Here is a 24886-nt window from a genome sequence, read left to right as displayed (position 1 = left end):
TAATAGTAGGCACAGGCCTATCTTTACAGTATATTTACAGTTCAAATGCATATACTGACAAATATGGGAAATCTGCAACACTCACATTTAGATTGTAATTTAATGTGATCATTCATTTTGGGCTGCCATTTCTTATCACTTTACCTCTTGCCTTCCCTTGTAGGATAACGCYGTCCATTTGAGATGATCTGGAGTCAGTTTTACTTTGTAATACCTGGTGGATTTATGTAGAGGAAGCTGATCCTAGATCAGTAGCGCTCGAGACCAGGGATCTCGCGTTGCTAGCCTTTTTTCCTCTACCACAGCCATCACCACCAGGGCTTCTACCAAAGATGGTGGATAAATGAAGATAGTTCACTCAAGTCGTTTACCATTGAAAAACATTGTCAGTTCTCTGTTCCCAAAGACACCAAGCGCGACAACAGCTGGCTGTTCTGTGTAGTGTAGTTGAAGGTAATTTAACCAGAGAAAATGAGGGAGTGGGGTGTCTCGCTTCCTCTTCCGTCTCTGCTACTACCGCKCTCCTCCGCCTTCTCCCCTGGTTAATGCTAAATTAGATCCTTGGGACGTCCCGTCCCTAAGCCCTGAACCCTAACCCTGACTTTAACCCATACCCTTACCTTCATCTTGGCCATAACCCTTACCTAACTCTAAACGTGACCTTAACACCTACCTTAACCGTTTTAAATTTTAACTTAAATTGGGTGACGTCAGAGGACAGGGTCCTCCCAAGGATCCCGTTTAGACGTCTTAATTTTTTAGTATCTCCCTTTGCGTTTACGAGATCTCCCCCGAATCCTGAGCGAGGCAGTCACCGAAACGAGAGGCGATACCCTCCTGCACAACATGGCTACAATTGTAACCTCGACCAGATTTACAGACGAATATCAGCTGTACGAGGAGCTCGGAAAGTAAGCGACATTAACACTATATAGTCCTATTTTACCTTTTCCAGTACTGCTTTGTAGACTATCATTGTGCGTGCCTAGTCCACTGTTGACAAGACAGGTTGTCAAAAACAGGGAAGGCACCCCCCCCGGTCGTTAATTAAGCCAGTTTTATAGTCGAACAACATTTTATTAGAATACATCTCGAGCGAGTACCGAATGGCTTGAGCATGCATGCGATTTGTACCGATTTTACCGTGGCTGTATGTTATAGATATGTAGCGGATTATATATATAGTGTTGATTTATTTTAAGGCAGGACTTTCTCATATAAGTCATTTTAAAGACCACCGAATCCTCTCCTCGTATCTATTTCTTATAATTTCACTTTTCAGTATTATTTTGTCATTGGAGCCACGCAGGAAGGAATGCTGCACTACTTGTGTAACGATATACAAGCTATAACTATGTCATCCACATCGAAAATGTATCCACTGTGTTTCATTCTGTGCATTGTAACAAATAATTGCTACACACAAACCACCAAGTAGACAAATACTGTGTAACCCGTCTGCGTTATTTTTTGCAGTTAGCAGTGACAATGGTGTACGTCCAACCACCTATAAACATTTTTTTCCGGTTTCAAGTATGCATGATGACATCATAATATAGACAGACCTATGATAGGCTTACTACACAATTCAGATAGCCTACAGTAGACTTTTCGTTATTTCCTCATGCTTTGGTTTATTTAAGCAATAAGGCACGAGGGGTTGTGGTATATGTCCAATATACCACGGCTAAGGTATGTTCTAAGCACGACGCAACGTGAAGTGCCTGGATACAGCCCTTAGCCGTGGTATATTGGCCATATACCACAAACTCCAGAGGTGCCTTTCGCTACATGCGCTATAACATCTGCTAAACACGTGTRTGTGACCAATACAATTTTATTTGGTTTGATTTGATTTGCTATTATAAACTGGTTACCAACGTAATTAGAGCAGTAAAAATAAATGTTTTGTCATACCCGTGGTATACGGTCTGATATACCACGGTTGTCAGTCAAWYMRSMWTYCSGGSYYSRAACCACCCAGTTTATAATCTCAGATAGCTCACGTTTCTTTGCACAGTAGTTCATGTGTAGGCTTATGACTCGACCCTTCCACATTACAATTTGCTCTGAGCTGACTTTCATGCACAAGCAGCAAGTGAGGGCTCCCGAGTGGCGCAGCGGTTTAAGGCACTGCATCTCAGTGTTAGAGGTGTCACTACAGACCCTGGTTCGATTCCAGGCTGTATCACAACTGGCCGTGATTGGGAGTCCCATAGGGCGGCACATAATTGGCCAGCATCGCCCGGGTTAGGGTTTGGCCGGGGTAGGCCGTCATTGTAAATAAGAATGTGTCCTAATAAACCAGAAATGAGTTACCTCTGGTTCGTTCAACCATTCCTATGGGGGAAAATGAATGGGGAGAGAATTGGGTTTYGTGATAAACAATGAAAATAAGATCTGAGGTTAACACAGGCTTAGGAGGTCTTATACATTTTGTACTATGAGATAATATTAGTCACTTAACATGACTGTTTTGATTACATAATTGCTTCAAAATTCACAAAAAGTGACAGCTGATGAAGATTATCTCAAAACAAAACGTATAAAATCTCCTAAACCTGTGTTTACCACAGACCTTATTTCCAGTGTTTATCCAAAAAACCCTACAAAACCCCATTAGTTTCTCCATAGGCTTTGGCCAATGAGCCATGGAGGAGTGAGTGCCTACAAAAATATGCCATTACTATTGCTCTCTATCACATGATACATCATTTTATTATCACATGCCAAACAACAGTTATCATCATGCACTGCTTTGTATTGTCTTTTTGCACGTGTGTACCACAGTGATGGGCTATTTAGCTCTACTGTCGATTAGTTGTAACCTATTCATATTGCAATGTTTCCCATGTAGGGGAGAGTGGGGTCAATTGTAACACTATTTTTACCTTCTACCATTTTCTTTATTACTCAGAGATGGATTGAACTAGACACAGTACTGATTTTGGTGGGTTGTATTTTGCTTGCGGTAGTGAGAGTTGTGACTTGAGCTCATGTAGCTGTTTTGTTTATTAATTTGTCTCACTACAGGGGCGCCTTCTCCGTTGTCCGGCGATGCGTTAAAAAGTCCAACGGCCAGGAATTTGCTGCTAAAATTATCAACACGAAAAAACTCTCAGCAAGAGGTAAGACAAAGTGGAAATATTACACCACTTACTATGTTGAGTGCATTGATGCCTGTGGCATTGTTTTCACGAATCAGATATAGTCCAATAGGAGATCGACACTGGAGGTAGTTTTCTCATTGTTAGTTTATTAAATTACCCATGTGCACATGAAAGCGCTTGATCCATTAAATATCTAGTTCAAGCAACATAATACAATTGCATTTTAGGTTAACATTACATACATCAACTTGTCAAAGGGTGTGTGCCAAGTTGCATAGTGTAGGTAAGTGCAGCATATTTTTGGGAGCTCCTTGTTCAATGAGATAAACAGAAGCATTCATCTCATGATGTTCCTGTCCAGCAGGACATATTGTTGCTGTGCGTGCCTACCCGCGACACAGTAGCTCAGCCATTGTGTCTGTGTGTGGTGCATTTGTTTATGCTCTACTCCTGCTCTCAGAAACCAAGTGTGTTTGTGAATGTAGACTGCCAGAGRCCTTTTAGAAGCATCTGGAGCACCTTCGTGTTGTTTAGTCATAGCTGAAGTCACAATTCTACTCTTTGCTGCCCACGTTTTCTTCACAGAAATCTGGACCATACATAAATTAATAAGTGCCCTTTAAGAGGCCTCACCTCTTATMACAAAAGGATTTAGTCAAGGAACGGGATAATTGAATCCATAATTGAGGGTTGACTGTAAATTCATGTCCTTATGCAATTTTGGTGAATCTCAGTTTACGTTACGCCTCTCACAATGTCTCCCCCCCCTTCCACCTTGTGAGATCTCCTGATCAGAGACATGGGGTCCAGGCAGAAAAACACGTCCTCTTGGCCGGAGGAGACTGTCACATCTGCTCTAATCAAGCCTTGGCCAGGAGGACATTTTTTACATTTTACATTTTAGTCATTTAGCAGACGCTCTTATCCAGAGCGACTTACAGTAGAGTGCATACATTTTATTACATTTTACATACTGAGACAAGGATATCCCTACCGGCCAAACCCTCCCTAACCCGGACGACGCTATGCCAATTGTGCGTCGCCCCACGGACCTCCCGGTTGCGGCCGGCTGCGACAGAGCCTGGGCGTGAACCCAGAGACTCTGGTGGCGCAGCTAGCACTGCAATGCAGTGCCCTAGACCACTGCGCCACCCGGGAGATGGAGATACGGAGATGGAGATGCATGGAGATACGTCAGACGTGGCCAATCTGCTACTGCTACAGCAGCAGAGACAAAAGGCTATGGATCTATTTCGGGACACTACTAATACTTGTGCGTTTGGGTATCGAGTGGGCCCATCTCCTGTTTGCTCCTGACATTGTGATGGAGATGTTAATTTTATTTTTTGGGCCGTTCTGTCTATGTCACTGCGCGCATTAGTGCATAAATTGCAATGACTAAGGGCACTGAAATTTCAAATAACTACGCCATGCTTGTTAGACTGTAATTACACTGCAATTCCATGTTTGCGTCATCAATTTTTCGGGGGTATTGTTGTCGCTTCCCTTGCTTGCGTCAGGCCCGKCTGCCAGTAAATTACTCCAAGAAGAAATCTTCCTGAAGCACAGTCTTACTGTAGCTGTGCTGACTGGGTATTGACCTATTAAACCAAGCAGTCTTCAACTGCAAGTCTTAATATTATCTCAACAGTGGCCACACTGTTGCAGATAATGGCCTCCCTGCCATGTCTTGAGAAGGCTTTAGCTATGGCGATGGAGAGGGAGTGGAGGTTGTTTGATTATTATGAGAATTACAGAGGCCAAGTCTGGGTGTGAGATTGTGCTGTCCTCTGGGGATGCCAGCTGAATTACAATAGGCCCCACTTTCCCCTCTGCCCCCCTCTGCAACGGTCTCAACGGATAGCCAGTAAACAAAGAATTTCTTTAAAATTGCCTTAAAAAAACAACTGGTAATTAGATCTGCTGTGTTTCAGCTGCGTCTGGCAGAGATCCCGTCAAGTAACCTGGCAACTGGGTTCTTCAAACTGTTCATCACGTTGAATAGCACAGAATGAGAGGAACGCTCCAGTCCTATTGAGCTGAATAAAGGAGAAGAGAGGAGGGCCAAGTTAAGCCAGATCCCCTTGCCCCCCTTATCTCCCTACAGCTCCTCATGCCCACTGCCCCATTTTTATGTCTCTGCGTGCAGTTTGAAGGAAGTTTAAGGAAGTTTTGCGATCTATTGTTAACTAGCATTCGTGCAAATACTGGAAGTCTATGGGATCAGCTAGCTGATTGCGCTAACTCTAGCTGATCCCAGATTCTTCCAGTCATTCCGCTAACGCTAGTTAGCAATTGCTTGCGAAACTACCGTCAACTTCCCTCAAACTGCACGCAGAGACATAAAAATAGTATCCATGAGTTCATCTGACACTGGGAAAGTAGATAAATTGTCACAATATCCCTTTAATCAGAGCTGAAGGCCCTGGACATGCCAATGTGTTTTACAGAAACAGAAGCTGTAATAATTTCCCTCAGATCTACCATCCATCTAGACATGGGGCAGAGCCTCCACTGCCAGCAACGCTTTATTTATGTATAAAGTTAACAGGAAGAAGACAGAACAATCTAGAGAAACAAAAAGCATTAGCTGCCATTAGCTGTACAGTGTGCTGTGCGAGGCATGGATTTTGTGTGAAACACAGCATAAATTGTGTTGTGTGTGTTGGGGGGGCTGTTGGTGTGGTGGTGGTTGTGTGTGTGTGGGTGTGGTTGTGGTTGTTTGTGGATGTGGGTGTGTCCGTTCAGGACATTTTTATACATCTATATTGTGACAGTGACCGAATCCACAAAAATAGTAAACTAAACACAAATTGACAATGGGATTTTTTTGCCCGTCGCAAGGAAAAATGGCTATTCTAAAGCTTGGGGTATGGTTAGAATTAGTGAGTAGTGTAAAGAGTTAGGTGTTTGTTCTTAGGTTTAGTAGGTTTACGAGTAAGACTTATGGTAGGGTTAGGGAATATAGCGTGGCAATGGTGATGTGTGTTCATTCGGTCTCGCATACTGTGCTTGTGTTCATCTTGGGTGTGTTAGTGTGTATCAAAAGCAATGGCGAACAATCTTTTGTGCGAGTTGGAGCTTTGCCGCATTTGTGCAGATACATTGAGTGCATGAGGTGGGTCAGATTAAATCCCGTTCTGTGTGTGTGTGTGTTACTGTTTGTGTGAGGTCAGGCCAGCCGTGTATAGGTCAGTGATATGCCTGTGGATCTCACATGTAAAGTGTGCTGCTTACTCCATGCACCTACTGTAGGTTGGACTGTGAGGAAGCAACAGTATACCTCTCCATCAGCCACCCTCTTCCAGGCTATTTGATTGCTACAGTCTACCAGAGCTGCTGTCAAATGTCAATACTCCAACTCTTAATCCAAACCATGTGAAATGCGGCCAGCCGATGAGTTGAAGTGTCAGCTGAGTGCTGGATGTCAAACCTCTCACACACACCCCTTTATACACACTTTTTACATAAGTACATATTGGTTGGTTTAATACACAGTGCACCCTTGCAAATGTACTATTTCATGCCAACATCTCATGTCTGTAAGTTATGTCATTGTATGTTCTTGCCCATGTGATCAAGGCAAGCTGAGCTCCCAGGCCAGTAGGACTGGGTGTATATTGAATGTGGTCTTATATTAAGGCTTTTGACAGTCAGTAACATCTCATCCACACACTTTCTTCACCACACACACACACACACACACACACACACACACACACACACACACACCACAACACACACCACCACACACACACCACACACAACCACACACACAACCACACACCACACACACACACACACACACAAACACAACACACAACAACTAGGCTTGTATCATAAAAAACCACAGTTTGTCCTATTAAAAATTCACCAGGCAGTACTGCCACGTTTATCAGGCCTCGGCCAATCGAGCAGACAGAGGAAGCCTTCCAATGCCCTGATACACCCTGCCTGGGCCAAATACGCAGCTGATCTGAGAGAGGTACTGACACCATGTCTCTCTGGACAGCCTCTCCTGGCTCTGACCAGTACTACAGGGTTAACCTTCTCCTGCTCCACCGTGTGTGTGTGTGTGTGTGTGTGTGTGTGTGTGTGTGTGTGTGTGCGTGTGTGTGCGTGCGTGTGCGTGCGTGCGTGTGTGTGTGTGTGTGTGTGTGTGCGCGCGCGCGTGCATGCATGTGTGTGTGTGTGTGCCTGCTTGCCTGTCTGTGCGACCGCGCGCATGTGTCATTATTGCCCTTTTTAATGTACCCTGTCACTCACAGTGTTTTGTTGTGGGCTGGAGGGGCCGTGAGGGCTGGATGGGAATAAGAGGGAAGGGGGTTAGCTAGCTGGATGATGCTATATGCCTGGCTGGAGTGATGAAATTAAGCGGACCCTGATCCAGAACCCTATAGTCTGAGCCTGAGCAGCCTGAGAGGCCCTGAATGGTGTCGAGGCTGATGGAATTGTGCTGCTGAATAATGACGCTAGCACGAGGCTGTGCTGGATGGAAATGGTTTAAAGGAGAGGGCCTGTCTCTCATCCTCTTTCCCTCTTTATCTTGCTCTCTCCCATCTCTCTCTCTCTCTTGATCTCTCTCTCTTTCTCTCCCTCAATGCCCTCCTCTCCCAGATCAGCTGCCGTATCGTGCCCAGGCAGGCGTGTTATCAGGGCATTGGAAGGCTTCTCTCTGTGCTGCTCGCTGGAGGTCGATTGGCGGAGGCCTGATAAATGTAGCGTACTGCCCTGGTGAATTTTTAATAGGACAAACTGTTATTTTTATGACACCATGCCTAGTGTGTGTGTGTGTTTAAGAGAGAGTATGTGGTGCAGGTTTTTTTGTGGATGAAATATCATAACATAACCATAATGCCCCGTCACACAGCCCATTCCCCTTCTTATTTTGTGGGCATAAACACAGGCCAATTAGTGGGGAGCAAGAGTGTGTTCTTCACTGGATGGCAGCAGTGGGGAGTGTGTATGGGTGTGTGTTGTGGGTTGTGTGGTGTGTGTGTGTTGGGTGTGTGTGTGTGTGTGTGTGTGTGTGTGTGTGTGTGTGTGTGTGTGTGTGTGTGTGTGTGTGTTGGTGGTGTGGTTGTTACTAACCACTTATGTGTGATGTGTATTTCTGGGGCTTCTCTCACCGCACTGGCAAAGGCCTTTTACTCATCTTGTCTTTTCTCTCTCAGTCTGTCCTTAATAGACCTTCCTCCCTCCATTGTGCTTGCTGCGTGATTATTGTGATTCAAGAGATATCATCATGTTATGCATTAGGAAAGTCCTATTTGCACATATTTAGCATTGTAGGACATGGTTCTGTGAACTACTACACTACACATTAGTTGTACGATACCATATCGTATACTCAGAGGTATCGTCAAGGAAACTTCCTGAGGAAAACAGTCCTAATGTTGAACCAAACAGCCTTATGTTGTCACCCAGAATCACATTTTATTTTCCAAGCTATAACTCAAATTTTAACAACTGTAGTTCTTTAAAGACCAAAAGTGTATTGGCTGAGCTTCATCAGGCAAAGAGTGGCTACTTGAAGAATCTCAAATATTAAATATATTTTGATTGTTTAACACTTTTTTTTACTACATGATTCCATATGTGTTTTCATAGTTTTTTTGTCTTCACTAGTAAAAAAAAAAAGAAAAACCCTGAATGATAGGTGTGTCCAAACTTTGATGGTAGTGTACATGGCTCTGTTATGATACAGAAACATATTTTTAGTTTGAAACGATTGTCGTGCGATTTGTTTAGTGAACGAATCCATGTGATTGGTTCGATAGATTCAATGCTTCTAAATTATTGCATGAACACATTCATTTTCATTCTAAATAATAATAATTAATTAGATGTTAGTTCTTCTTATTCTAGCTTGCCTTTGGTGGTGTGATATTGGTGGGTGTTTTGTTGTGGTTGTTTGTGGTCATGTTGGTGGTGTGTATTGTTGTGTGGATGTTGTTGAGTTAAAATGAATGAATGATTTCTCCTTACTCGGTCGGGCTTTGACAACTGGTATCATATAAACACAAATACGACATGGAGAATGCATAGAATTGCAGGAAATTTGCTTAAAAACAGCAAAACAAATCTCTGCCCTATGCAAAATGTGTAGAATAGCTTTAAAACTGCAACATTTTCTCTCCGCCAACAAGAGGGGTGTGAACAGTTCCGGGTCGCATGGGTTGCGAGGTGGGGGTTTGTTACTACGCTGATAAATTACATTATCCATCCGGGCCTTTGCCACCTAGGAAATKTGTCTGACCGGACCTTCTCAAATAGTACTTGATGCAATTTGTGAGCTGAGCAATAGCGCAGACTGAGCATCTAAATGCTCATCACCCACTGATTAACTCTGTCATGTAGCAGATGAAAATGTTTTGGCTAGGAGTATGTCAATATTTATCTTTCTAAATGAGATATGACATACAGTACATAGCCAATTAATATAACACAGCTTTGGATTCCACCCCCGTCTCAAAAGCAAATGGTTTGACCGTTTGGAACTGTATGAAGCAGAACTGCTCTATTATCCCAGCTCGCAAAAATTATTGCAGTCCTAAGTGAAATTATACCTTTACCAGTTCATGTAAAAATGACCAAATGCTGTTTAAAGCAGAACTACCAAAAATATTTTGTACAGTGAACCTGGTAATTGAAAGCCCCAATCAGCAGTTAGATCAGCAAGACGTTAACTTAGTTGTGTCCACTCCGGTAGCCTCCACAGCCCTACCGGTCAAACACAATTCTCTACAGCGCATTTGGTAACAATTACCAAGGTAATTACATTGGTTGTACCTCAACTAATAAAGCCTATGATTTAATATTGCGAAAACCATTTTACAAACATCTGAATGCTGAAGGTGCTGCGCAGATGTAGCCTACGAATATTAGAGCAGGGTTAGGTTACGCCCATCTCTCGTTGGCGCGAGCAGCTGCGTCTCCCGCTCTATGAGCATAGTTGTTATCTGACTTGACTAGATCAATGTCTTACGCAGTTACATGCATAAAAGTTTGATAGGAGGAAGGAGAGGACCCGTCAATTCAGTCACAACAGATAAGAGGTATTTTCGGAATAAGGCAGAAAACATTTATATGAGTAAAATGCGTTAGAGAACCGGAGATTCGTAATTTTTGAATGGGTTTCTTACCGATGCATGCTTCATTTGGATCGGTTCGGTTTTAAACATTTGAACCAGGGACCGATGCATATCGGTGAATCATTTCATACCTACAGATAATGCTATTAAAAAGCATTATCTGTATTAAAAGACTGATGTTGGCCCCCAAAAAAGAATGATACTAATGACTTATATAAAGATAGTTTGGGAGCAAATTTGTGGCTTGATTGTGACTGAATAAATTGTGATCATTTGGGGGACAGTCTCTTTCTGATCCTCAGCATCTTTTTCAGCACAGCCAGTACTTTTCTGACTCACACAGTGATCTCACAAATGAAGTGCTCATTTGTTCTATGGTGGGGATCGCTACTAGTGACATTCCATTAGACTACATTMCATTATACTCTATTATATTAGACTGGATCTGATTAATTACTTCTGCTGGAATCCTCATATAGGCTCTCTGCGGTCAACTGTGTGTTTAGTGTTTTCTGTATTTGAGTCATACTGTAGTCCTGATTTGTGGGTCCTAAGCCTCAGGTTTCTATTGCTTTTCTCCACTTGTCATTCCTCTGCTGCTGCTGCATATGGAATCTATCTCAGCACAGAGACTGAATGCCTGAAGTTGGTATTTTTTCTCCCTTTAAAAAACTGAAATCGTGTGTCTCTCTCTCTCCGCCCACCCGCTTGGCTGAAACCCCAACCCCCAGAGATGAAGGAACAGAGATGTGTGTGTGGGTGTGTGTGTGTAATCCAAGGAGAATGAAAACTCCTCACGCCCAGAACTGAGAATTGTCAAGTCATGATTACTCATAGTTAGGGGTAGGTGGCTGGACGTGGGGATGTACAGGCACTGTTCAGTCCAATTTACCCTGGATTCAGGCAGAATGAGGAAGCACCACACACTGCAGAACTGTGTGTCCTTATTCCTGGCTTCAGTATGAAGAATTGCTGGGTTTGTGTTTGCTACTTTCTTTTTGCTTCCTCTGAGGGGGGTGGTCCATGACTACCCTGAAGAATCAAGGCCCTTTCTGAAAAGCGGGCTGAATTGTTGCTCTGGATGTGGAGGTGTTTGTGTGCGCGTGCGTACGTGCACACACTCCCTCTCTCTTTTCCGCTCTCTCTCCCTGCCTCTCTCTCTCTCTGTGGTTGGAAAGGGTTTCTGTGTCAAGTTTGTGTAGTGTAGTATTAGGTACCTGCGTTTCATAGTGAGCCTGCCAGACCAGGCCATGGCTGTGGCTCTCCTATCCTCTGAGGCACGTAATAGGATAATCCCAGCCTGATCGCAGAGACACGTCGTGACACCCTCAATCAACCTGTCGCCTGGCAATGATCAACCCTACTACCACTACTGTTACTGTCTACTTGACCTAGTCTGGCCTATATTGATCTAGAACACCAGACATTATACAGAAATCACTAAATATAAACATGATAAAGTATGATTTACTATACTATACCATACTACACTACAGTACACTAGGGCTGGGCGATATGTACCTTGTCATTGAGCACTGGTCACTTTAATAATGTTTACATACTGTTTTACCCACTTCATATGTATATACTATATTCTAGTCAAGGCTCATCCTATATAACTACTGTTGTACGCACCTTTTCTATTCATATGCTGTCCATACTGTCTATACACACCATCATACACAGTACATATACATTTATATTCCACATGCTGACATTGCTAGTTCTGGTATTTCTATATTTCTTAATTCCTTTCTTTTAGTTTTTTGGATTTGTGTGTATTGTTTTGTATTGTTAGGTATTACGGCACTGTTGGAGCTAGGAACATAAGCATTTCGCTACACCCACGATAACATCTGCAAAATATGTGTACGAGACCAATAAAATGTCGATTTGATATGGCCTAAATAACATATACCAATATTTTTCTCCTTTTTGACAGTATGGCATTTTATTTACTTATAATATTTTATGTTCCGGAATAAAACAGGTTCTAAATATGTTTATGATCAGTACTTGAATCTCAACAAATTAATTTCAAGTGATTTTAATGGTCTTTTTCCAATTCTGATGGTTTTATACTCTAACAACTAGTACATAACTGACAGCGAAATAGTCCCAATTTGTAGAACTTTTCATTCAATTTAGCACTGTATCATAATATCGTTATAGACGGTATTGTGAATATCCTTACCTGTATGTGGATCCATACCGGTATACTGGTATTCATGATATATCGCCCAGCCCTCTAGTACACTACACTTTTATATACTATACACAGTCCACACTTAGTTACCCAAGATAAGTACTATAACTGTGGAGTGTTTCTGTGTTTCTTTTTTACATTCAGGGGCCTAATGACTAAACGGTTATATAAAGTGGTTTCATTGGCTGCTGTTCTGTTTGGATGGCTCAGTTTATATGGCCATTTAACAGAACAGAGCAGAGGACCATGTTTATTGGCCGGTAGTCTGCTGTGACCTGGGCTAACACTACAACTACTCCCAATGGACAGGATTACACTGGCTAACATTGTGTGCTGCTGCTGGACAATCTGCTGGTTTATTGTAGCCTTTTTCAGTCTGTCTGTGCCACCAACAAGAGTCACTAAATAGTTGAGTGAGGAATGCTTTCGTTGGGCACAATTGTTTCTCTGTGTGAGAGATAAGGCAGGGCCCTATTGGGTAATGTGGGGGTGTAATCCTCAACTCCAGTTTATAATCGTTCTCTAAATGTTTGTCTATTCTCTCTCTTTATAAGTCTGTCTTTATCCTCTTGAGACTGTATAACATGCAAATGCACACACAGACACACACACACACACACACACACACACNACACACACACACACACACACACACACACACACACACACACACACATCCTTCTCTGGTGCTCCTCTGAGTAAATATTGATGGACCTTTTGTCATAATTATCTATGTGTATGCTTTCGCTCCTGTCCCTCACTGACAGCTGCAGTATTTCTTAAAAGGATGTCTGCCCCTCGTGTGCACAAGATAAATGTAGGCACTTTAGTGTCTTGGCCAGTGGCCCTAGATGCCCTAGATGCCCCAGTGGCCCTAGATGCCCCAGTGGCCCTAGATGCCCCACAAAGCATGCAGAGCCTTGCTCCATGGCCCAGTGTTGGAATGGCCTTGTCCTTCGTTGGAACCTAAAGCATTGTTAAATCTCAGAGCTGTTATTTACCGACTGCCTCAGACCACWCGTAGAACAGCTAAGTGCGTCGTTAGATKAGTTTTTTTCCCCCTACCGCGTCACTTTATACACAGAATATCTCTGCTAAACATAGCCTCAAGATGTTTATCTGTCTCTATATGACCGTCGATAACTCCACAAGGAAGTTGACTACAAATACAAAGTTTATAATGACTGAAATGGTTATAAACAAGCAAAGGATATAAATTAACACTGAGATGACTGCATTAAAATATAAATAGCCTATCTACAGTATAGGCTACATAAGCTTCTATATTTCAATGATATTGAAATCAATTTCATGTTCATTCAATTTAGTTTWATTTGGTTATTTGGCTAATGTCAAATTTTTGCCTCAACATATTTAGTTATGTGTAGCCTAACGTGCACAATGATGTGCTAAATCTCAATTTTTATAGACCMTTTTCTAGTACACGAAACAGTGACGTAATGCACAGATGCTCGTGACTCTTGGCGGCTGTTAGAAAGCCATCACCATCTGCGCCCATTCAACATAGCGTTTTTATAACTTTTTGGGGTTCTCATACGCTTACAATGATGTTTTGATTCTTGCTTGAACAGTCGCTAAGATTGTATTTGGTTGTGATCTTTGCAAAAACTATTTTGGATGCAGCAGTTGTTAGCTAGAAGGCTAACGCTCATTGATATAGGCTGTAGCAAAAGCTAGCCAAAGATCCATTTTACTGGTTGAAGTTAAAGTGTTTTTTAAATAGTATAATGCAGTTGATTTGCGATGATGACACTGACATGATATTAAGCAGAACTTTCAAATGAGCCTTCAAATCCAATTATAATAGTGTGAAATGCACTCATAAGCAACATGTAAATAGAGGCGTTCTACAAGAACTCCCCCTTGTTCTGTCACCAAATTGTGTGCATCGCCCTCATGCGGTAATGTTTGTAAACAGAAACGGGTCTATAGGGTAAACGTTAGAATAAGCCACCTCAATATTTGCAGCCAAAGGTGATAATATCTCTCTACGAGCTGATCCGTCGTCAGTATCGTGGAATAATTCTAATGTTATGGAGAAATGGAGAAAGCTGACCTGAGAGCAGCGCTGCCTTTCGTTCGATCCCATCAGTATTGACACACGCCTCAACGACCCACTTAACGAACGTTCTCTCTGTGTGGGGTTTTGGGAAGCTCATGTTACATCTTCGGCCATTGTAGGAAAGATACATGGTTAAAACAGTCGTCAGCCTAAGTTCCATCGCTGTCKGGGAACCGGGACCTGTTCTGTTTATGGTAGCCAGGGAATCAACTGTGTAGTCATCAACTCAGTCACTGATGGTTAGCCATCGCAGCTTAGACCACCTCAGACAAGAGTCAAACAGAGACCAAACCCTTCATTTAAAAGCAGTTGGTTAGATGGTGGTGTATAGGAAGTTATTGGCTGTCAGTAACGGGCAGACCACAAGTTTGCTCGCACTGTACGGCAACAAAGGCAGAGTAGGGTCACTCAGGGGGTAATGAATGGTGATTAGGTTGATCGTGACCATGAGCTAATCATGTTATATTTGCACAAACCTGGATAGTACACGTGTGTCTTGATACTACACCATAATCATGTGTGGCATGTTAACCCTGGAGGTATTGCAACAGTACACTGTCTCTGTGAACGAAATACTTGTTCAACTTGTCTCTCTACAATGCTTCTCTGTTGCGTGAGAAGTCACAACCCTAGTTTTGGCGACAACTATTTAGTCAGTTTGAAGAGCGTTTTAATTAAGCGGCCTTTGCGTTGACCCTAGTCCACCTCTCCCAGTTCACCCTTGACCTCAAACTGGAAGCTCCTAACTGGCTGAACGAGGCTGTGGAATACCATTTTCCTAACCCAGCAGCCTATTTATTCTGTGCTGTGTAGGATGTTTGATGTTTGTGTACATCCCTATCTGTGCTAGTGGCCTCATTCAGCCACACTAATTGTGYACACCCTGTTGACAAGGTTGYGTCTCACTTGGTTGCCCGTGATGTGAGCGGCACTGCATACATACATCTAGTGAATGTAGCATTACTGTCTCTGAAGGGAGGTTGAAAGGGTGAGGAGGTGAGGTGAGGAGCATACACTTTACCATGTAATCCTCCGCTACAGCTGGAGCTCTCTATCTCTCTGGTAGCAATATATGCCAACCATGCACACACTCACACACACAATGCACACGTATGCCAACACAGGTGCCAACACACCGCCTGTATTCATATCCGTATCCATGTTTCTATAAATAGTGTGTGGCATTAAATACGAGTTAAATAAGAATTTGTTCTTAACTGACTTGCCTAGTTAAATAAAGGTTAAATAAAAAAKAATTGGAATCAACATTTCAAAATGGTTTGAAACATAAATAAAAATGTTTTTTGTGCAGTTCCACATGTGTACTTAGAGGAATATATGCAAATTGGCCCATAATTCCAACAATACAACGAAATAAGCCTAGGACTATTCATCCTTTAAGCAGGGCTCATACAGACATTGGCAAGTCAAATTGAAGGACTTTCAGGGACTTTTTCAAGCACTTAATTGTAATTTTCAATGTCATACAATTGTATAATTTATATAATTGTAGATATAGGGTCTAATATAGAACCCTCCTACCGAAAAAGTGTTWWWAAAAAAAAGTATGCCATTACCCCTTTAAGAATGATACATGTTTTAGACCATCCAGTGCATTGAWATTCAAATGATTATTACATTCTAAAATATGTGAGAATAATGTGGACTTGCTTGGCTAAATAGATTGGATGCGTGCATGCCGATTTTTCTGTAGGCTATGAGGCCGACGCAAGCACACATAATAAAGCCAGGAATAGCGCTAGCATTAATCTCAGCATTTAAATCTCACCATCGGTGGTTTTTATAATGAGAAAGCGACCAAAAAAACGTTTCCTTTTGGAATGGAAGGATTTGTAGCCAACATTAGACGTTGTTGTCCTCATAATAACCACACATGGTTTTACTGCAACAGAGTAGCACAACACCCATCAATTGAGGCGAYGGGAAACAAACGAAAGTGGCCACATCTCTCACAAAAACGTATCAAAAAAGAAATCCCAGATAATTATAAGGGAGCAGGAGAAYTTATAAATTGGCTACAATAATTACAAGGACTTTTCAARCACCAAATTGAGGAAATGTCTGATATTCAAGGTTGGCCTATTCCAGCACTTTAATTTCTGAGCTCCAAATTCAAGTTCAAGTAGGCTACTTCAAACCMCTTGTATTGTTTAAAATTGTAGGTGTAACATGAAACAAATGTATTTGTCATGTTATTTCATTACCAGATTATATGGTGAAGAAGCCCACTAGGCTATGTAATTTGTTGTCATTATATCCAGAWTAATTCAAAGGAACAATTGCGCACAGTAGGCTCTGTCCAATCCGAGKCACAAAAACATATGAAAACATGATCTCATACCTTGATGTTAAATCTAACGAGACCCTGCTGTAAGTATAGCAGACAACAAGAGATGATCAACCTCAGTTCTCTAGGGATATTAGATCCAACGTGGWTTCAGGCACAGCTGTCTTCACCGGCGTAACCAATGAGACACCAAAATATTCTGGACATTCCTCACAAACACCTTATTTTCCAGCACTTGGGCTGTTTTTGTATGGCATGCTCTCTCACAGTAGCTAGTCGTCACTTGACTGACATTCAGAAAATTCCTTCCTGGATCAGATGATGATGTCTGAAAATATCACGCCGTAATTTAACAGCTCGACACCAAATGTGCATCCAACAAGTATCATGCATAATAATTGAAGAACCACGTTAATGACAGTTCCGATAGAAGTTTTTAGGTATCACGTTAAGGTGACTCTTTTCTGTTTGAAGCATTCGATTTTGCAATCACATACATTTTGGGGGATTTGTTTGCCCATGAAAACTGTTTTCACCCTTTAAATTAACATAAGGAGACATGAAATGTTACGTAGTTACACTGCAKTTCTGARCTCTGTATACAAAAACGGTCTGACAGCTAGATCCAGGATTCTTACAGGGTTCATGTTCAATGTCTAATTTAACTGATGAATGCCTAATATATTATATAACGGCAACTTACACTGCCATAAATGCAAGGACAGAAAAGTCATGTTTTATGTCACACGATTTTGGACATCCGTCAAGACACCAAACATGAGGGTTAAACATTTGATTGAATATAGCTATGTTCCCCCTTATATCTTAATGTAATGACATTGTTTTTTTCCGCAGATTATTATCAATGACTAATCAACAGCTGTAACAAGTTGTCCAGTGTAGGAAATCCTCACTGGTGCCCTAGCTTATAGAAAGACCCACATACAGTACCAGTCAACAGTTTGGACACACCTACTCATTCAAGGTTTTTTCTTTATTTTGACTATTTCTACAATGTAGAATAAGTTGGCTGGATGTCCTTTGGGTGGTGGACCATTCTTGATACACACAGGAAACTGTTGAGCGTGAAAAACCAAGCAGCATTGCCATTCTTGACAAAAACCGGTGCTCCTGGCACCTACTACCGTAGCCCCGTTCAAAGGCACTCAAATATCTTGTCTTGCCAATTCACCCTCTGAGTGGCACACATACACAATCCATGTCTCAATTGCCTCAAGGCTTAAAAATCCTCCGTTAACCTGTCTCCTCCCCGTCATCTACACTGATTGAAGTGGATTTAACAAGTGACATCAATACAGGATCATAGCTTTCACCTGGATTCACCTGGTCAGTCTATGTCATGGAAAGAGCAGGTGTTCATAATGTTTTGTATACTCAGTGTACATAATATACACATACATACATGAAGCTTGATTTGTTTCTGACCAGTTTTCAACAATATAGTGATTTCTGAGAAGTGGAGAGGATTTCAGCAGCCTGGCTGCTGGGCTGTGAGGGTGGAGGTGCGACAGGGCTGGCATGGGCTGGCATGGGTGGGCTTTGGTGTGGGCGGTGGTTGGGGGGGAAGGAGCCAGGGCTGGGAGGGATAATGTTGTCATGTATTTATCTAGCTTGTGTGCGAGTGTGTGTGTATGCAAATACCAGCATTGTGTGTTTGCATGTGCGATTGTAAATGTTAGTGGAAGGACCCGCAGGGGAAGGATGGATGATTCATAATTCATGCAGGTTAGGGAGTGGAAATGACAGAAAAGGCGAAGGACAAGTCTGCAGCAGGTGGTAGTGATGCAGAGAGTAGGGAGAGGAGGGATGAGAGAGAGAGAGGGAGGGAGGGATAGAGAGACAGAGAGGGGAGCGAAAGAGCAGAGTGCTTTCCCTGTGCCGCAGTGTGATGGTGGTGTCTGGAGGGTTGCTATGGTCTTGCTGTTGTCTTCACTACCGATGCACACTGCTCTGTCGCCAGGGTGTGTGGTTGCATGCTAATGTGTGTGTGTGTGTGTGTGTGTGTGTGTGTGTTTGCGTTTGCCAGGGTCAGTGCTATCCGGAATCCTTGGGACGTCACTACCCTAAAGCCTACCCTTAACCCCTACCCTTATCCTAACCATAATCCTTACCTAACCCGACATTAACCCTTACCTTAACCATTTTAAATGCCAACTTCAATAGGGCAGAGACGTCCCAAGACTCCCAGATAGCATGGACCCGTGTGCGAGTGTGTGAATTTGAGAGAAGCAGAAAGAGACAAGCGACAAAACAGTGTTACTAGCCCGGTTCAGTGTTATCGTGTTACTAGCCCGGTTCGCTTTGTTGACAGTGTATCACAAGGCAAGGCTATGGTTGTTTACATCAGCCGGTGTACACCGCTGTATCATCCCATCACAATATTGACATAACCGTGGCTAGGTATTGAGAAACAACTTAGTCAGTAGTAAATCATGTTCATTTGTAATAGCAGCATGGTGTTATGGCGCAGTGCCCTGTCTGTGTAGATCTTCTATTTGTACAAACACACATGGCACATCTGTCAAACAACATGCTGCTTCTCTATGTGGAAGCCATGAAGTCCTGCTTAGCTAAATGCATATCAGCCACCCGTTTGTTACAGCTTGACAGTGTGTGAGGTTGGGTGTTCTCACACTCCAGCCACACTGGACTTGTGGGATTGGGATTTGTCCAGACGGTCGGTGGACGCTCTGATCTTTTCAGAGGAGTGTGTGTTTATGTGTGTGTGCATTCCAGGCACATTTTGCACTGACTTAGTCAATGAGTTCAAATGATAGAAGATGAAGTGAGAGATTCACAGAGAGTTAGAAAAGGGAAAGAAGAGAGGAAGGAAGGAATGAGAGGGCGACGAAGTACACTAGAGTGAGGGAATGATCTRGCAGGCAGAAAAAGGGGGTCAGGTGAACGTTACCATGGCAGGCGAGAGGATAGAATGTCATAATAGAGGAGAGACAAGGCACACGTAGAGGGAGAGACAGAGATGAAGACTGAGGGCTAGAGGTATAGAGAGGTGCATGGCGTCGGTCTTAGCCCCCGAGGCTCTTTGTCAGCAGTATAAGCTTTAAATAGTGGATTATCCCTCTTCTCACCCTCCTCCTGTGGGATAGCAGGGGGGGGGGGGGGGGGGGGTCTGGAGTTATTCCTGGGAGATGAATAGATCACACACACACTTGTTACTGTATAAGGGGAACAGAGAGACTGCCACTGCTGGTTGGTGCAGGTGCAGTCATTGTAAAACAGTGTGTCGTTTCTCTTCTCTTTGTATTAATACTTGAATCATGTACTCTGTAGGAGGCCATATATAAAGCAAGTGATGACTTATAACAATTATACTGGAGACCTTTTGTGATTTTAGGTTCGTGGATGGCTCTGTCTTCCTTCTCCCTTATCTCCCTCTGCTTCCTTCCTTCATCTTCATCCTCATCTCTTTCTCTTTCTCTACCTCTCCCTCTCTCTCTCTCCATCTCTGTCTCTGTGCGCGGCCTTTTGTCTTGCTAATTCAGTCTGCTCAGACATCTGGTGAGTGGAGTGGAGGGCCTGAGGCTGAAGGGATGAAGGGTTGAGAGGAGCAGACCCAGGTGGCCCTGAGAGGAGAGATGGAGGTAGAGAGAGATGAAGAGACCAGCGTCTGATCCAGTCGAGTGCTTGCGGTGGAGCATACCCGCAATAACATCTGCTAAATATGTGTATGTGACCAATAAAATGTTATTTGATTTGATTTGGAGTGCTGGTGGCGGAACTGTCAGTCTGGAGTGGGACAGGGTGTTCTTGGCTGGTGTAGGGGGTGGTCTTATTGGAAAAATGGAATGGAAGTGGTGTCAATCTGAGCTTGGATTTCATTTGGCTGGAAGAATGGTGTGTACTGGTACTAAGGTGGCCTTCTGCAGTCTCTCCTGCTCTCCCTCTCTCTGTGCCTACTTAATCATCTTCATCTGTGTGATGTGAGGTGTCACAAGTCATTAGCTTTGCCTGCTCTGATACCTTCCAGACCTCACCACTGTTTGGCCACAAATAAACTCTATTCTCCAGGCTCTGCCCCCCTGGATACAACCTAGAACTGGGCAATATGGACAAAGATCCATATCGTGAGAAATTGCCTGAATTGATGCAATAACGAAAAATAGAACGATACATGAATAACATGAATGTTCACCACAGTTGTATTTTATTATCCTTTAAAGTACTACTGCTAGTTTGATGGTTGTAGCCATCAATTGTCCCATTAACAATCACCCATATTAACACACTTATTTCCTTTCAAACTTCACATTCTCTAGTATAGGCTACTTATTATGAAGAATATCAGCCAAATGCCTGTGATAAGTGATCGGTATGGTCGGTGTCGATCATTTTCGGTTCATCGTCCCGGCCCTAATACAACCAGCCAATCAGAGCATTTTATTCTCTGTGCCCAGTGCTCACAACCATCTGAGGGTGTCTTGTGTTGTTAGACACAGATGTGACAGGATGCACGCACGCACGCACGCACACACACACACACACACACACACACACACACACACACACACACACACACACACACACACCACACACACACACACACACCACACACACACACACACAACACACACACACACACACACACACACACACACACACACACACACACACACACTAATGTTGCCTCTTAAAAATTTTTCGATACTAGAACATGAAAAATGGTTCGGTACTAGAATTTTTGTTACTTTTGGGACTTCTGTCAAATGTCTTACTTCGTCTACTGATTGAGAGAGAGTCAAGTCTGTCTATCAAGGCAGTCGATGTCCCCTTAAAGGAATGAGAGGGCACCTTGACTGCTCCACTTACTCATTGCTAGATCTAGCCTGCCATGAGGAAACTGAATCATCACTCATGCTGCACAGAAGTTAACACACTTGAATAATGCAACACGGCATGTGGAAATGTTGAAACTGTTGATTACTGTTCGCAAAACAATGTCAATTACAGGCTAGAGCACTTTACAATGCAAGAAGATTCACTACCCTAGTACCTTGTCTGTGATACCATAATGCTACATATTGCTGATTTCAAAGCTGATTGTCATAAACAAATGTGTTCATTCACTTCATCTCCCCCGCCTTGCATCTCTCCCAGTCAAGCTAGCGGCCTTTACCTTTAGCACAGACACCAGCCGCTTTTAGCCTGGATAATACTAGCCAGTCTGCATAGCGCGTTATCAACCCTGAGCATACCGGACTCCACTACAACACCTGATTCCTGCCGCAAGACCTGAACCATTACTCCTGATCATCGCAGCTAGATAGCTGCTACCGAGTGGCCAAGCCCCGAAGCTATCCTTGAGCCAGGCCCATCTCCCGGCCTACTCAGTGTACTTTTCACTAACACGACTATAATCCACTACACCACCGGATTCTTGCCGTAAGCTCTGGACCTTTGCATAGGATCATCGCTGCTAGCTAGCTGTGTGGCTATAGTGGCTAACGCCCTTGTCCCAAAACTGGCACCAGTTAGCCTCGAGCCAGGCGCATCTTCCGGCTAGCAAAGAAAATTACTCCAGCTACAATACCTCTTTTGCCAATTGGCCTGGACCCTTTGTCGACACGGAGCCCCGCCGTTCCATCACGACTGGTCTACCRATGTAATTCCATCCGTCAACCGACCTTTGACGGACGTCGGAGCAGACGCTTCCACTAGCCTCGGCCTTCTAACTTTTTTTGAACGCCGTGTCTCCCGCTTGCTAGCATAGTAACGACTACCTAGTGGCTTCCCTGTTTCATCTATTGCTGTTCACTGGACCCTATGATCACTTGGCTACATAGCTGATGCCTGCTGGACTGTTCATTAATCATGGTACTACATTTAGTTTATTTAGTTTATCTGTCGGCCCCAGCCTCGAACTCAGGCAATGTGTGTAGTTAACTGACCCTCTCTGCCCATTCATCGCCATTTTACCTGTTGTTGTTGTCTTAGCTGATTAGCTGTTGTTGTCTTACCCGTTGTTGTCTTAGCTAGCTCTCCCAATCAACACCTGTTATTGCTTTATGCTTCGCTTTATGTCTCTCTCTAATGTCAATATGCCTTGTATACTGTTGTTTAGGATAGTTATCATTGTTTTAGTTTACTGTGGAGCCCCTAGTCCCACTCAACATGCCTCAGATACCTCTTTTGTCCCACCACCCACATATGCGGTAACCTCACCCAGCATAACTAGTGCTGCAAGAGATGCAACCTCTCTTATCGTCACTCAATGCCTAGGTTTATACATCCACTGTACCCGCACCCTACCATACCCCTGTCTGTACATTATGCCCTGAATCTATCCTACCACGCCCAGAAATCTGCTCCTTTTATTCTCTGTCCCCAACGCACTAGACAACCAATTTTGATGGCCTTTAGCCTTACCATCATCCTACTCCTTCTCTGTTCCTTGAGTGATATAGAGGTTAACCCAGGCCCTGTGTGTCCCCAGGCGCTCTCATTTGTTGACTTCTGTAACCGTAAAACCTTGGTTTCATGCATGTTAACATCAGAAACCTCATCCCTAAGTTTGTTTTACTCACTGCTTTAGCATACTCCGCCAACCCTGATGTCCTTGCCGTGTCTGAATCCTGGCTTAGGAAGGCCACCAAAAATTCTGAGATCTCCATTCCCAACTACAACATTTTCCGTCAAGATAGAACTGCCAAAGGGGGAGGAGTTGCAATCTACTGCAGAGATAGCCTGCAAAGTTCTGTCATACTTTCCAGGTCTATGCCCAAACAGTTCGARCTTCTAATTTTAAAAATTAATCTCTCCAGAAATACGTCTCTCACTGTTGCCGCCGCCTGTTATAGTCCCCCCTCAGCTCCCAGCTGTGTCCTGGACACTATATGTGAATTGATTGTCCCCCATCTATCTTCAGAGTTCATTCTGTTAGGTGACCTAAACTGGGATATGCTTAACACCCCGGCAGTCCTACAATCTAAGCTAGATGCCCTAAATCTCACACAAATGATCAAGGAACCCACCAAGTACAACCCTGAATCCGTAAACATGGGCACCCTCATAGATATTATCCTGACCAACTTGCCCTCCAAATACACCTCTGCTGTTTTCAATCAGGATCTCAGCGATCACTGCCTCATTGCCTGCATCCGCTATGGGTCCGCGGTCAAACGACCACCCCTCATCACTGTCAAACGCTCCCTAAAACACTTTTGCGAGCAGGCCTTTCTAATCGACCTGGACTAGGTATCCTGGAAGGATATTGACCTTATCCCGTCAGTAGAGGATGCCTGGTCGTTCTTTAAAAGTAATTTCCTCACCATCTTAAATAAGCATGCCCCTTTCAAAAAATTTAGAACTAAGAACAGATATAGCCCTTGGTTCACTCCAGATCTGACTGCCCTCGACCAGCACAAAAATATAATGTGGCGGACTGCATTAGCATCGAATAGTCCCCGCGATATGCAACTTTTCAGGGAAGTCAGGAACCAATACATGCAGTCAGTTAGGAAAGCAAAGGCTAGCTTTTTCAAACAGAAATTTGCTCCCTGTAGCTCTAACTCCAAAAAGTTTTAGAACACTGTAAAGTCCATGGAGAATAAGAGCACCTCCTCCCAGCTGCCCACTGCACTGAGGCTAGGAAACACTGTCACCACCGATAAATCCACGATAATCGAGAATTTCAATAAGCATTTCTCTACGGCTGGCCATACTTTCTTCCTGGCTACTCCAACCCTGGCCAACCGCTCCGTACCCCCCACAGATACTTCCCCAGCTTCTCCTTCACCCAAATCCAGATAGCAGATGTTCTGAAAGAGCTGCAAATCCTGGACCCGTACAAATCAGCTGGGCTAGACAATCTGGACCCTCTCTTTCTAAAATTATCTGCCGCCATTGTTGCAACGCCTATTACCAGTCTGTTCAACCTCTCTTTCGTATCGTCCAAGATTCCTAAAGATTGGAAAGCTGCCGCGGTCATCCCCCTCTTCAAAGGGAGTGACACTCTAGACCCAAACTGTTACAGACCTATATCCATCCTGCCCTGCCTTTCTAAAGTCTTCGAAAGCCAAGTTAACAAACAGATCACTGACCATTTCG

At 43.4% G+C, this 24886-nt stretch overlaps 1 protein-coding gene across 1 annotated transcript in view; it reads left to right on the top strand.

Moving 5' to 3' along the window:
* Window positions 1-757: 757 nt before the first annotated feature.
* The window catches only part of LOC139023006 (calcium/calmodulin-dependent protein kinase type II delta chain-like), a 58594-nt gene continuing 34465 nt past the window's right edge, over window positions 758-24886 (top strand). Inside the window, exons 1-2 of the mRNA XM_070434942.1 lie at window positions 758-911; window positions 3034-3128. Coding sequence (XP_070291043.1) covers window positions 847-911; window positions 3034-3128 — 160 coding nt within the window. The 5' untranslated portion in view covers window positions 758-846. The remainder of the gene's footprint in view (window positions 912-3033; window positions 3129-24886) is intronic.

This window comes from Salvelinus sp. IW2-2015, linkage group LG25 (genome assembly GCF_002910315.2).
Source record: "Salvelinus sp. IW2-2015 linkage group LG25, ASM291031v2, whole genome shotgun sequence".
In the NCBI taxonomy this organism is placed as follows: Eukaryota; Metazoa; Chordata; class Actinopteri; order Salmoniformes; family Salmonidae; genus Salvelinus; species Salvelinus sp. IW2-2015.
The sequence above is the reverse complement of the archived record's forward strand: the minus strand, read 5'-3'. Positions and strand labels throughout refer to the sequence as shown.